At 40.8% G+C, this 15,737-nt stretch overlaps 1 protein-coding gene across 20 annotated transcripts in view; it reads right to left on the bottom strand.

Moving 5' to 3' along the window:
- Window positions 1-15,737, bottom strand: part of afdna (afadin, adherens junction formation factor a) — a 118,805-nt gene that overhangs the window by 20,488 nt on the left and 82,580 nt on the right. For all 20 annotated transcript variants that reach the window (XM_026194091.1, XM_026194093.1, XM_026194100.1 and 17 more), the window contains 3 exons: window positions 3,566-3,631; window positions 3,404-3,477; window positions 1,122-1,240 (listed from right to left, as the gene is read on the bottom strand). In XM_026194091.1, the coding sequence (XP_026049876.1) occupies window positions 1,122-1,240; window positions 3,404-3,477; window positions 3,566-3,631 (259 nt within the window). The remainder of the gene's footprint in view (window positions 1-1,121; window positions 1,241-3,403; window positions 3,478-3,565; window positions 3,632-15,737) is intronic.

Here is a 15,737-nt window from a genome sequence, read left to right as displayed (position 1 = left end):
TTGTCTCAGACCATTTTAAACACACATCAAAGTGCTGATCTCCTGCTGGGGCGTCTGTAATTGTGACTGAAGCTAATTTAAAGGCATTTAAGTGTATTTTAAACATAGGTTCATATAAAATCCATACAGCACAGCTACCAATTTGTTTCTTCTTCTGGCTTCACGCCATCGTTCTGTGAGAATCTACACTCCTGCTCAGCTTGTCCAGTTTCCTGTAACTAAAGACCGTCCTTCGACGTCTGCTTGTTAAACGTCTCTGTCAGCGGTGCAAGAGTCTGCGGTCGAGGGAATTTGGGAGAAACACGCCTTCATCGTCATCGTGGACCACAGACTGGCCCGGCCAGAACGCTTCCTTAATGAACCTGGGGTCACCGCTCAAGCAGACAAAGACCAGCGCAGAGCCAGACAACCCTGTAAACTCTGCCATGCACGTGTGTCTGCACACACACACAGCTGGCTCTGGCCACAAGCTCTCATTATATCCTCCAGCCTGCTAGCAGGATTTTTACTGTGCTGCAGAGGAAGACAACAAGGACACACTGTCTGGACAAGCCTGCTTCTTTTCCATCATCCACAACACCAAATTACTGGCACACCCTTCAGTGGGACCAACAATAGTTCATTCATTACCACTTTTAAATACTTTAGAGAGCCGTGTTTGTGGCTGTTTTTAAATGCCTCTGAGGGTTGTTGATTGAGGTAGAAAAATGGCTTCATTATTTTTAAAACTCCTAATGATTTTATTCATTTGTGTCTTACTACCAATCCTTTAAAAAAAAAAAAGAGAGAAGAAAACAACCTTTGTATCTATTAAAAAAAAATAGATACAAATATTACATTTATACCAAAATTAGAGAAAAATCAGCATGCGTGTGGAAAAGGTTGAACCCAAGACAAGTTTTTACATCTATCTGTACAAATAATGGCTGAAATAGTTGAAGACAACTAACCAGAATTCAAAATCAATTCTCAGTTGATTTAATTTGATTAATAAGCCATCAAAGTTATCAATAAGTCACAAAGATTTCCACAAATCATCAGCGCTTCCAAAATTACATCCAGAACCATACACCAGAACTTTTAGTCATGAATAAAATCCTGCTTCTTGTGTGTGCGCTCACCTCTTGCCATCATTGGGCTTGGCTGGTTGAGGAGGGTGGCCAGTCCGTGGTAAATGGCTCCCTGCTTGGCGACTTCCAGAGTGACGACTGAGCCCGTCCTCGTCATCAGCTCTGCCGCCCTGAACAAGAGGGGGGAGCACAAATTACAGAGGGACACACTGAGCCAAGTTTCATTGCAGCCCCTCCACAGCCCCACTCTCTGGGACAAACTTAGCCCAGTGTGGAGTCGCAGTTGTGGCTGTCTAAGGGTTTCATAATTAAAAAATAGGGTAGAAGAACAACACAACATTTTAGGCAAACAGGAATTTATAATCCGCATCTGTGGCGATCCATACCACAATCAGATGAACTAAGATGTATACATACATTTAAATTTAACTTACTGTTTTTTCATAGACAAACTTCAACTGTGTGACTTGTGATTATGTTTAATTTGGCTTATTTAGTGGCAGTTTATCAGGTGGCCACATGTTTAGGAGCGGCAACCTTGATTACCATTATTAGGTACCTGTAGTTTTGGTTTATGATCACCTTTTATGCTGATCGCTGTCTGTTTTTTGGATTACTTTAAACACTTCAGGGATTTAAAGCATGTCAGACAAGAAGACCTGACCTGTGTCTCTTTTTAGTTTGTTACTGAAGTTGCTATGGTGCGGTTTCCTTGTATAAATATAATCTGAATGTATTGTACTAACTGGTGTTTTTTTTAGCTTCGACATGTTTCTTATGTAAGGCAAAGCGGTTAAGATATGACACATATAGAAAAGAATGTGATTGTATAAGACTGAGACCACAGAGCGATGAGGTACTAACACGGGATGAGGACATGACTGGAAAAAATAAAAAAAAATCAAAGTACCTTTTTTGGTAAAAGAACGTGTAGACAGACAAGGTTGTATCTAACACCCAGGTGGCTACAGAGGTTTATTCTAAGTTGTTCTAAATTATAAAATAAAAGTTTTGAGATTTTAATTTTGTACCAATTTTCTTCCAGCTTCATTGTCAATATTGTTTCAAATATTATTAAAGTTTGTTAAAAAGGAGCAAATTCTCACAAGGTGTTTCATGTTTTGCCTGAAAAGTTCCTGAAATGTTGATTGAACTTCACTAAAACACAAATTTCATATCATGTAGACATAATGGTCTTAATAAGCCTATGCACCAGAGCCTCCTGATGCTTGTTGGTCGAGCACATTGTTTTTTGTTCAAATAAAAACATTTTGAGTGGGAAGTCTGGACAGCTCTGCAGCCCCCAGCACTGCTGTGAGTTAATAACGGGAAGAACAACTGCCTTTACTATGAACCAGAGGAGGCAGGGATTATATTTGTCACTACCAGAGACACGCTTCATTCCAACTTTGGCTCCAATGCTGATGTGTCACTCAGACACGCACAGGATGCCTGCTATTATGTGTTACATGTCCCTGTGTATGGAGTTTTAACCTAATCCTATAAATAGTTGTAGGGCAGAAGCTAACTGTTTGACTGGAAGTGATTCTGGGAATGTAACATCAGCCCCTTGGCGCTGAGGGGAAAACAGGCTCCAAATCCATATTTGGAAACATCACAGCTTTACATACACATCTATGTCTGACAGAAAGGGTAAAAATCCCTTAATCTCTACTTGCTGGGAGTTGAGATTACCACGCTATGATACCATGACAAAAACTCGAAATCTAGAAAAATTAGTTAATTGCTTTAGCTGCTATCTGCATGCTAAAGCAATTAACTTAATGATCTGTTAATCCAGTTTGACTCTTTGTCACAATGCAGGTAATAACACTAAAAATCAAGCCTGTGCATGTCAAGCAAGAGGAATAACAGGATTAATCTGAATGGGGCGTTAGCCACCGCGTGCTCTGGTGCTGTTTCCAAAACACACACACGCACACACACACACGCACGCACGCACGCACACACCCTTTTTCTGCTCGAGCTGCATGTTCCAGACGTGCTGGAAAATCCGTGTGTTTACAAGGACCAACGGGATGCAACGACCTCAGGATGTCTTAACCCTGAGGTGAAAAGTAAATTATCATGCTGACGTGCCGCTGAATGTTTTCTGCTCCTAAAATAACATTAAATGTCAGTTTCATCATCTCGTGACCATAAATGCGTCACTACAGCGCGGTAGGTGGTTAAATATATAAAAAGAAAAACACTATTTACACCCTGCTGCTTCTTTGGGGTCAATCATAAAATTGTAATTTGCTCGTGTGTGCTCAGGATTTCCCAAATTATTTCTGTGGATTAAAAAAAATGTTGCTGTACAAGTTTCTCACCTCTCTTGCGATAGGCCGACTAGACTCCGCCCATCAACACTCAACAACTGGTCACCTGCCGCCAAACGACCATCCTGTGTAAACACAAACAGACGCACACTCACACATATTGATCACATCCTGATTCTTTCTCCTGTTTTCCGTCGTAGTTTTCATACTGACCATATCAGCTGCTCCGCCTTTGACAACAGACTTGATGTAGATGCCCAGCTTCTCCTGACCAGCACCCTGCAGAGAAAAACCAAACACAGTAAGTATAATGTTCATAAACCTGCGGGTGAAAAAGCGAATGGTTTTCATAAGTGCTTCAGTTTTTATCGAGTAACTCGATTCATTCCTAACACAAAAAGCAGACACATACAATTACCACAATTATTTACTGTAAGTAGGGAAGCACTTTGAATGCTCAAACTGAGTAGAAAGGCCCTATACGAGTACCGGTACATTTATAATTTTCATTTCATCCGATAATGGTTATAAGTTATGACTGGATCGGGTGATCCTGAACTCATTTGAGCTGCTACAGGCTCAGGCTGGGAGAAGATGCATTTAAGTGCCACCACAACATGTTATTAACCTGGGGTCACAGCACATGGCTGCATCTCTCTGAGCCTGATTCCTTTTAAAATAGAGTTTTTCCTTCCCACTGTTACCAAGTGCTTGCTTAATTGTTGGGATTTTCTGTCTAATACTCAGGAGTCCATGCACTGCAACAACAAAAAAAAAAACAAAAAAAACAAACAAAAAAAAAAAAACCTTAAGGCAGGGGTCGGCAACCTGCGGCTCTTTAGTCCTTATACTGCGGCTCCGCAGTATGTAGCTGAAGTGTATTTTATTTATGTTAGTTCTTTTTTTAACTTGTAGTTCTAAATTGGAAGATTATTTTGATATTGAAATATAAAAATAAAATTATATTTTATTATTTTCTTCATCGCTCAAAATAAGCGTCACACTCGCAGAAGCCGGTGTAACCGCCGCAACGCCGTGCATATATCAAGACTTTCAGCCCCAGATGGGCCAATTATGGATCTTTGTATCCACATTATGTCAGCAGCTGTTCTCCACCGTGAACTATGTTAAAAACAAACACCGCTCACGCCTCACAGATGACAGCTTACAGTCCTGCGTAAAGATGAAAGTGACTTCGTACAGCCCTGATTTGCAGGCGCTGTGCGCAGAGGTTCAGGAGCAGAAGTCCCATTGTAAACATATCACGGCAGACCCGACGCTGTTTGCATGAACATGCTTTTCACACACAGTTGCTGCACGCATACAGCCGGCTGTAGCTTTGCAGCTCACAGCCCGACACACGCCAACACAACAGCAGAGAGAGCACAGACCTTAAGGCGGCGAGGCGTGATTGCGGGTGCAGCTCAGGTTCGTCCGCTCCCCTGCAGCAGCGCTGCAGACCACGCCCCACCACACACATTAACCAGGCAAAATACATATTTAGGCAGAATTTTGAAAATATCTATCTTTCTTTTTTTTTTTTTAGCAGCATAGTGCTTTTTTCCGCCAATTATTTTTTAAAAGCCAGGCCAAGGCTCCAAAGGCCCAAAGGCGATAAAAGGGTGGCGGCTCACAACAGTTGTTGTTTGCTACATGGATCATTTTAGTTCAGCTGGGTGTCTTTCCTTTTGTTATATTTCGTTAAGAGTTCAAAATGTGTTAATTACATAAATAAAATATAATTTTCTCTGTAGCACTTCATGGGTTTCATAAGCAACACACCTTAGTTGTTCACACAAAGCATAAAGGTAAAAAACAATAATTACAGTGTTATCTTCATTTTAGATGTCAAAAAGTATTTTCAGCTCCCAGTGTTTTCTTTTGCATGGAAACCGGGTCCAAGTGGCTCTTTGGGTCTTAAAGGTTGCTGACCCCTGCCTTAAGGTGACTTTTGTTGTAAACTGGAGCTACATAAAGTAAATAAAATTGAAGAAGAAGAAGACAGTTTCATTCTCATGATGAATTCTAGACGATCAGATGCTCCCTTGATGTTGTAGCATGAGGGATAAGAATGCAAACATCTCAAGTGGTTAAAACATTTGCACAGAGCTGTACTTAATCTCATAAGTGTGTCTCCGTCCTGCCTTTTTTCAAACCTGCCTATCTTAGCCAAGAAAGTCAGGGAATTAAAACATCCATCTCAAGAAGGAACTGTTATACAGTCCAATCCTAATGTGTTGAGACAGAAACGGTGACTGAAGGTCTGGACCTGGTAGGAGTCCAGGATCAGCAGGTTTTTATTAAACACACATTTAGATCTACAAGTTGATGCTGAACAGAACCAGGCTGGATTGCAAAGCTGTCATTTCCTGAACTATAGCAAGTTCACTCACATGTCAAACTGAAACTCTTCAAGACATTTACTGCAGTCAAACACACTCAAAGGCTTTGCTGTACGCCTGTAATATTTACAGCAAAAACAATCACATCTCTCCACAGGATTCAGCACAGATTAAGTTTGTGTCAAAACATTTTCTTTAAGTCAAATCTTTTCTTTACAAAGCATAGCAACAAAGATTTTTTTTCCAAAACGAAAGAAGGGGGAGGACAAACACGTGCTAGTGTCAATGTGCTCACAAAGCCCAGAGCTCCTGTCGACGCGTTCTGACTGTATGTGTAGTTTTCCTGTGAAGTGGAGAGCGCTGGCTTACTATCAAACTCTATCACACGCTTTCTTTACCATCAACGCATGTTTATCCTTGGAGTTTGTGCAACTGTTGAACCAGAAACCATAAAAATATCTCAGCAGTCTTTCTTTGTAGAGATCGTGCTGTGCAAAGTATGAAACTATTTTCCACCGCCAGCACTTCAGGATTTTCTTAAGTGAGGATAAATTAAGAAATGTTCTCTTTTTCTTTTAAGAAGCAAAGAAAACATATCTGACAATCTTGCTGATAAAAGACTGGAGACAAGTCTTCATACTTTCAAGCCAGTTTAAGAAAATACAGCTTAAAGGCGACCCAAAACATCACAAGAAAGGTTCAAACGCACAACCTCCACATTAAGAATCACAGCACGACTATAAAGTCACTCATAAAACTGTGAAGTGGGTTAAAAAGACTTCTAATTGCTGCCATTTGTCAGACCTGGCAACGTGGCAGTGTGTCTGTGTAAAGCCACGTCTTATGAAAAAAACAAAACAAAAAAAAACAAAACAGGGGTTGCACTCAGGTTAACAGCTCTCACTGATAGCAGGTCACTTTTATGAACTGATTCATGAGCTGTGGTTTAGAAGACAAAGACTGCAGAACAAACCACAAACACCTGGAGGAATGGAGACATTTCAACGCTAAAGTTTACCCTAAAATCAAAGGTTAATGTGTTTTCCCTCTGGCCTGTAGTGCTATTCACCCATTTAGGGCTGCACATCACCAGCCCATCTTGGCCTTCGATGAATTAGCACTCAGGTTTGTTGCAGGCTATGGTGACATTATCCTCTGTTGCATGCACAGACACACAAGTACTGATTTTGCTAGACTGCACTAAAGTTGAGGACTGGAGAACCCCGCCATTAATCTCAACATAATTCTGCTCGGTCTTTTCAATTTTAGCTCTTCATAAGCTCAACGGTGCGGCTCTCCACAACAGTCCCAGTTTCTCATGTAGAAACTTAGGATTTTAATGGCCCATCAATGCCGCAAGGAGCGTAAGGAGATGAAATCAAGCCCTCACATCTCTACTGTTGCCATCAGAGAGAAACCAAAGCAGCCACAATGACTGCAAAACTCACAAGTCAGAGAATGAATTTGAAAAATAAAGCAAAAACTAATTTTTGTTTTGCTATTTATCTGGTTTTTCTGAGGTCAGGGCTTTGCACACTGGATAAACAGGCCAGAAAAAAAGGAAATTTAATTAACTCTTTAAGCAGCAAATTGAAAATTTCTTACTTTACCATTGCCTCAATGATTACCATAAGTAGCTCATATTTCCTCAAAATTTAGCAGGTCAACCAGAGCGCCTGTTACTGAGACGTTTGTTGACTATAAATGATTTCCTGCAGAAGGAAACAACTGAGTATGTGGAGACATAAAAAAAAAAAAAAAAAAGAAATGTAGCTGCTTTTAAGTAACAAAGGCCTTTGTGTTGCCCCGTCTTCTAAATGAGAGGAATGTATGCCAGAGCTTTCACATATTTTGCCCAAATGTGTGTGGACTGTGGATGAAAGCCTGCTATTGAAGTCTAGAGCTTATGCATGACAATTACTAGTATATTTTAAAAGTGCATAATTTTCCCTATTTTTACTCCAATGACTAGCTCATTTAAATATGCACTTAACATTGAGTGAACATTGTGTTCTTGTTTCTCCAGCGCAGACCCTCAGGCCTTGAAGCCATTTGAGCCACAAGGTTTCAGCTCTCAGTGTGTGTGTGTGTGTGTGTGTGTGTGTGTGTGTGTGTGTGTGTGAGTGAGTGAGTGAGAGAGAGAGAGAGAGAGAGAGAGATAATGAGGCTGCATTCATGCAGGCACGAATTTCCTGTGACTGACATTAAGATGAGAGGAGGACAGTGAATCATTCTGACTGTCTCATGTCTGTTATACATTACAGGCGACATTAAAAGAGCGTCTGTTTCAGACGGAGCCAGGCCCTCATGTACTGATCCAGAATGAGGCCCAGAGACACTTGCGGGAATTCCCTAGATCCCTGGAGGATATCATGGGTTGGTTTTTTTTTTTTTTAAGGAAAGATAAGAGGATCCTACAGCGGGGCTCAGAAGGGCAGCATCGGCATCAGCTCGTGTCTGATGACTCCAACTGACTACAGCAGCACGTACAGGACGCAGCACGTACAGGACGCAGCACACACAGGACGCAGCACACACAGGACGCAGCACACAGACTGAGGAAGTAGTTAAGGTACAGCAGCTGAGATGTGCTACTGTGGAAGTCGATGTGTAAAGGTCAGAGATCAACTGACGAGTTGCAATGAGTGGAGGTGCAGACATTCACAAGAATGGCAGAGGCAGAAACATTATTCACTGCAAATGTTATATTTACACTTTTATTGATGTTTATTTATAAAGCACTTTTAAAAGCAGAGCAGTTATGGACCTGGGTCGCTCCACTGTTTGCAATGCCCACCTGCTGCCATACTTAATCGGTCTGGTCCCAGAATATAACCAGTTGGCAACCAGTTAGGTTGAGTCTCCCATTGCAAAGCGAGGTACTTTATTATTATTATTATTATTATTATTATTATTATTGTTGGCACTTATCTGCAAACCTGTGCGAAGGGGGATTACAGAGGGATTACACGCCAACTCAGACCCTGTTTGTTTGGAGACAGGTGTCCTGGGCCTTGTGACTGAATGTTGCAGCCCAGGGTTGAGTGCACAACACCCGCAAGCTCTAAGTAACCTCTTGGTCACCACAACTACCTACAATCAGTCTCAAAATGTAAAAGACTATAATGAAGATGCCATCATTTTTACTGTAGTGTGACAAACACTAAGTGCTGTCTGCTAGGAAGGCCACTTCCTATGTCATTTTTGTTTTAGTAGGTGGGCCAGTAAGCACTGGATTTCATTTTTTCAAAAATATTATTCTTAATGACAACAGCACACGTTAGCTAAGACCCTTCCATTAGCAATCACCTTTTGTTTTACTTATTTGGTGCTTGGCTTGAGCAGCAGCCTCCTGCTCCACGCTTCTGGTTCCCTTTTACATGACTACTAATAAAATCTATTAAATAAACGACTCAGTCTAAACCGCTTTCCTTGTGGTTGGTTACCTTTTTGCCTCTGAACCTAGTGAGCTGGGATGTAACAGAGTTTTATCGTGCTGTGAAGGCCTCAGACTGGAGAGGCAGGTAAAGGGTGCATACTTTGCATTTTTGGGTGGAAACCAACTCGAGTGAGTCAATAGAAATACAAACAGCAGCTAATTAACTGAGATGTTTTTTCCTTTTATGCTTCAGTGTGCTGGAAAACCTGGGAGGAGCTGGAAGTGCTGAAACCTGAAACCTCATCTCTAACCGTTTCAGCCTGGCCTCTAGTGTAGCTATAGAGCGCTAGACATCAGATAATACGACACATTAGAAAAGAAATTGCACCGCGGCAAAAAAATATAAAAGAGATTGATGTTATCCAGGTGGATTCTTTTGTATAAATAAATGAGCACTAGCTGATGAGCTTAAATCCTAATAAGAAGCTAAAAGGCAAACAAAACTCTGTTAAACGTACTGATTACAAATACGAGTCACGGTCTCTCTGTTGTGTAAACAGAGAAGACGAGCAGGCCAACTGCAAATTCACAGGCAGGTTGAAACATGCACGAGCAAATGCAAACAGCAAGTTTGTTGCAACAATTAAGCTATAAATTGTTAATTTTGAGGTGTGTTGCTTGTCACAAGCATTGGCAACAAATCAACACAAATTTAGATGCATAAGAATAACTGAAATATCTGAAGACCCTTTATTTATTTAGTCCTGTAATGAACCCTCGCACACCAAATAAAGCGCACCTTTAAGACATCACACCTCTATTAGAGTGAAACAACCCGAAGAAGTCTGCTCTTAAATATACTTCCAAATTCAACCTTTATGGAAAATCCAGCTTTTAATATTCAGCCAACTCCAAATCCTGTTGCTATGCGTCACACTTCTCAGTGTAACCTACAATGAATCAATGTAATCCTGTCAGGTGCTCTTGTCTTACAAGTTCTAGCCACACAACAAACATGAGCTTGAACATCAGTGCCCCGAGGGTGGCCTTGCTGGCTCCACACTCAAAATCTCTCTGAACTCACACCTGTTAAAGAAGAAAAGCCCGTCCTCGACTCGTACAAAGAACACCAAGTATCAAAAGCTCTCCTCTGCCCACAATTTCATTCTTCCTGGGTGTCTAACGTGAGCTGATAACCCACTAAAAACAAAGCGTTGTCTGTTATAGAGGTAGGACTGCTGTGATATATAACAATTTCTACAGCTCATAAATGAGGTGTATTGCGCATCTGGTAAATGCAATGTAATCAAATTTCCTCCTTTAATTATTTCTGCAATGAAGGTAACGGCTTTACCCAAAAATAAGGTTTTAAAAGGCTTTTGCTTCTTTCTTTGAAAGTTATCCTTCTACACCAACTTTCCTGCTGCCGAGTCCTCCAATAGATTTCTAGTCTACTCTTTAGGCACCATGTTTCTCACTTATGTCTCTGGTAATAATCGCTCCTCTTGAAGAGAGGAAAATAAATACGACTCAAAGTGATGTGACATTTTTCTCCTCAGCCATTCTGTGGCTGACTCACACTGAGAAACACACGAGTCACGTACGTCTGATACACATCTGACACAAACTGCTGCTAATGCAGGCTGGCGGCATACCAAAATTACAGCTTACAGTTTGAAAGCATGTCAACCTTTCCGCAGCTTGACTGAGGTTATAAACCACTTATCCACAAGAGGAATTTATGCTCAGCTCACCCTCGCAGGTATGCTTTATCATTTTTAGGTGATTAAGTCTCTTCTCTTGCCTTCCCTGGGCAGGTACAGACTGTCCACTTGTTTGTTCCCAATTCTCTGATTTAAATTTTGTTGCGCCTGTTGCTACAGAGACATTCCTAAACCTTTGCGATTGTTGAATAAATACAAAAATGCTGACTTCAACAGGTTTATAGTAGGTAACCCACAAGCCAAGATGATGGCTGATCTCTTACCCCTGTATTAAACAGAGACCGTGATGGAAGATGGGAAAGTAGTGAAATAGAAGGTCAAATGTGCAGGTCAGAGCACCCTGGTAACTCAAAAACTGTTCAAGTATTTTGTTCTGTCCATCTCAGATTATCCTACATATATCTACGAAGTTCAGGGTCTCAAATAATGGTGAGATGCATATATTTCAGCTCCAGAAAAGTATTTTATTGCTGCTGGTAGTAGGGTGTGCTTTTTGGTGCGGAATGGACAAAATCAGACAATGACTGCAAATTGTATCAACTAGTGCCTGTACCTAGCATTGTAAACTGCAAAACTCAGAAATTTTAAAAAAAAAAAGAAGAAAAAAAAGAAAGAACAAGTCCTGGACTGATCAGCTGACAGATAGAAAGATGGGTGGATTGACTGACTGATTCACTGACAGATATATGGATGGAGGGATCAGCTAGCAGACGGGTGGATGGACGAACGGACTGGCTGACAGACAGATGGATGGAAAGATAAATGGATAAATCGGCTGACAGATAGAAAGATGATTGACAGGAGGATGCATGGATGGCCCGGCTGTTAGACTGATGGACGGAAAGACATAAATGGATGGATCAGCTGAAGGATGGATGAACTATTTTCCAGTGATTTTGCAGAAGGATAAAAATGGAGTTTGGGGCTTGAATACATCACGTGGTAAATGCAGAAGCTGTAGTAACCAAACTAAAGATTTACCAAAAAAATATTTCATTTTATTTATGTATTTATTTTTTGTTTTTAATCCAACAGACCACATACGGCACTAGAAATAAATGCAATTCAAATTTTAAAAAAAGCAAAATGCTGAAATAAGACCAAAACTACAAAAATGTAAACAAAATAAGCAAAAGACAAACAATGAAAAAGCCCTAGCCTTTTACAAGCATGCCTCAGTTTTTCCCCACACAGATGTGCCAAAATGTGACTACATAGATTTCATAACGAGCGCCAAGGTGAACAAACGCTCTCCTTCCACACCTCGTAAACACCTCCTGCCCAACAGGAAAGCGAATGCATGTGTGTGTGCGTGCGGTACATCCTTTCATTGTTCCAGCCCTTAGTGGGACGCTCTCATGCTATTGTTACACTTCCAATACGCTTCTATCAGCTAACAAACAAACACACACAACTAAAGCTTCAAACACTGCAGAAACAGATTCAATCCTCCTCCTTTTCAGTTTATAGCTCATTTCTCAAGCCGCATAACTCTGGTTTGAGTGCCAAACTTTTAACTGTTTAAACCTCTATTCCCTGTCTGTCTGCAAGTGCACACAAAAAGCAAAACATTTGAAAGAAAGAAATATATAAATTAGTTTCCTAGTAATGTAGGGATAACAACGTATCATCGGCATGAGCTTAAATCTTAGTTTTTAATGTTAGTCTCACACGTCTCCACAGTGTATATTTCAACTTTCCATCCAAAATACCACACATTTTTTTTTTGAATCACACCTCTGGTTTTGAGCCCCAATGTTAACTGTGTGAGTGTCTGAACTTTTAGACCGAAGTGCAACAGCTGCAGGCTCCGCCCCTTTCAGAAGAAGGTATGAGTGACGGCCAGAAGTTGCCAATGAGAGCACAGTAGCTCACCTACTAAACCAGACACTTTCTGGCTTTTAACTTTTCAGATTTCTTGTAAAATTGTAATAATAGAGTTCATCAGAGAACATCGTGGTTCCAAAGGTCAGCGGTGCAGGGCAGCTGCTTGGTAAACGGTCCGAGTGTGTTAGCTGTTTTGATGGTAGTTAAGGGCCTGCATTGACAAAATAATTCGGTCATTCAGTTATCTGAAAACAGGACATTTTAAATTAACTCGGACCGAACCACAAAACCCCTGAAGAGGACTGTGAACAAATTCTATAACCTCCACCATTTAATCATTTTTAATATACATATTTAATTATTGAAAATTGAGACATTTCCTCATAAGCGTTAACCAAGCTCAACTTTAACAGTTGATGGGATGTATCAACCAAAGCAGTATAAATGACCAGAATTTTTAACTGGAGATTGGAAAAGCTCTCCTTTATCAAACACTGTCCTGTCTCTGGGAATCCTCAATTACGACACAACACAAACATTATCTGGTGTTTTTAAATCTGTACAGAGAGGATGTTCTGTTCCTTTCTTTCGCTGATAAAGGAGTAAACACACCAACGGACAACAAGAGGAGGGCGAAGACGAGGAGGGGAGCGAGTGTTTCCTCAACTGCAGCTGGGAGCTGCCCGGAGGGAAGACAAACACAATACAATAAAACACACGTGTGTGGGTTTGACTGATGTAGTATTTTTAAGGATGCTAATCTGCTCTCCACACGTTTGTTCCACAGAGACAAAGGGCTCCAACAAAATGACCAACATGTAAAGGTTGAGAGTTCAAACAGAGCAATCACTGATTCGACATACAGATTTTATGAGCTAATATTCCCATTTTACACCAGAATTCTTATCTAACATTTAAACTGCGCTGAACTCCCCTCCCCACCACACAAAAAAGAAATTCTTCAAGTCTAATAAAATATTTTAAAATTTATGGAGATTTCTGCAAAATCTGATTAAGGAGTCTTCTTTTAGAATCTACATTTTAAATCAGGCCACAAATTTAAATCTGGCTGAAGAGCACTTTACCCTTTTCTTTTTCCCTTCTATTAAAAACACCAGGGGTTTTTGTTTAACCAGTGACAGAACGGCACTGTCAGCAAACTGCCAAGAGTGATGGACCAGCAGGCCATTGCACTCGATAAATCCAGGAATATTCAACCAGCTGCTTCACAAGCATGTGCTTCTAAATAAACACTAAATACTCATGGACTACTCGTGTCCATCTAAAAGATTGTTACCAGCACAAAAGGAAAAAGGAAACTTCCTCCCTCACGTACATTATGATGGTATTTAATTTACTGAAGTACACCTATTATTTTTTTGTATATCAAACAGTGAGATTTGAGCCAGGAAAAACCCCAGTAAGGTCAACATTTTAGCAGAGCGAGTCTATCGTACATGAAACGCAACAGTCTTAATCGGGTTTACATGGATGCAAACTTACAGACCACCTTTCAAATCTTTTTTTTTTAATTTATAATAACATCAAAGAGAGCAGACAGAAACAGTCTCTTTGCCTTTAAAAGACACAAATGACATAAAAAGAGCAGTTACCTGGTCTTTCCTGCCCACCACAGAAAACCACATGTTGCAGCTGCTTGTTATCCAGACCAGTTCACACTGAGGACATCCACAGCGGAGGACACACACACCCGCACCAACTGCACACACCTGTTTTTTCCTTTTCTTTCCTTCCTTCCTTCTTTTTTTTTTTAAATCCCAGAGAACGAATCAACCTGCTAACATGAACCGACAAGTCTAAAACCTCCCAGCAATTACACAGACTGAGCGTAATCCATTGAGCTGAACTTTTAAAAATCACTGTTTACGGACAGAAATGCGGGATAAAAAAGTTCCTGTATGTAAAGCAAAGACGTGCAGGAATCTTTCCGCTCTTCATTCTCAAAGGTTTGACCGGGAAAAAGAATAAATCTTAATATAGAAAAAGTGTTATAATAAAAAATTTAAAAGTTGCCCAACAGTCCAGTGTGTGTTGCAGTAAATTCCTCAAATGTTCCCAAGAGCTCCCAAATTCCTCCACGGCGTCCTAATTGCAGAGTGTTTGTTAAGAAACAGCAAATTCAGACAGCGGTCCAGAGGTGAAGTGTCGGCTGGGACGCCAGCTGGTCGGACTGAGGTGGAGCGCTGCTTCAGCTCCACCAGGCAAATACCACACACGCGCACACAGACACACACTCTGAGTTATATAATAGGACAAAGCTCAGCCCAGTTTACAGAGAATTTAGGCATCTGTTTGACAAAATTCACTCTACCTGCCTTTCCCATCCCACATACACACATCTCTGCCACTCTCTCAAACATCCACACAGCTCTGAAAATAAACAGAGCAAGGAGGTTTCCTCAGCACATCCTTCCTTCCCACTCTTCCCATCCACACACACAGAGTCAGACTGCACACACACAGGAAAGCTCTCGCCTTAAGCAGGAAACTTGTTCCAATCAAAAGAAAGAAAGAAAATCATTATGTTTTGTACATAGAGCAAACCGTAGTAGTCTTATCTACTCATATCCTCTTGCATGGATGTATACTGGTTTGATACTGCTGTTTTGTACAAGATAAGCTACAGTACAACGAGGAACCCAGTTAGGGGGAAATCTTGGTGATGGAACGGCCTTAATGTAGAATTATGTAACTGTCTGGCCTGAAAGTGAAGGGTTGCCCCTGAAGGAAACTTGTTAGTCAAACTGGACACCCAACTGTGTCTCACTTCTCTTTGCCATTTCAAATTATAATCAAAACCATGTCGGACACTGTTGGGGGCTCTGAGGTACATGCTGTGCATCGGTTCATGTTTGGCTTGCAGCTCAAAAAAAGTCAGAAAACTTTTTAAATTCAAGAAAGCGAGCCAGTGAGTTGATTTCTTACTAACATTAGGAAAGATACAGGGTAGCGAAGCCTTTTCTTGTTGCTATGAAACACTCAGGATGAGTCGCCTGATGATGGCTGTGACATGTAAGATTAGAGGGAACCAGTGGAGACGAGACTGGACTGGAAGATGATGTCAGTTGAATATACTCCACGTTTCACATTAC

The sequence above is a fragment of the Astatotilapia calliptera genome, chromosome 15, assembly GCF_900246225.1.
Source record: "Astatotilapia calliptera chromosome 15, fAstCal1.2, whole genome shotgun sequence".
Lineage (NCBI taxonomy): Eukaryota > Metazoa > Chordata > Actinopteri > Cichliformes > Cichlidae > Astatotilapia > Astatotilapia calliptera.
Note: the sequence above shows the minus strand (reverse complement) of the source record. Positions and strands in the feature narration are given on the sequence as shown.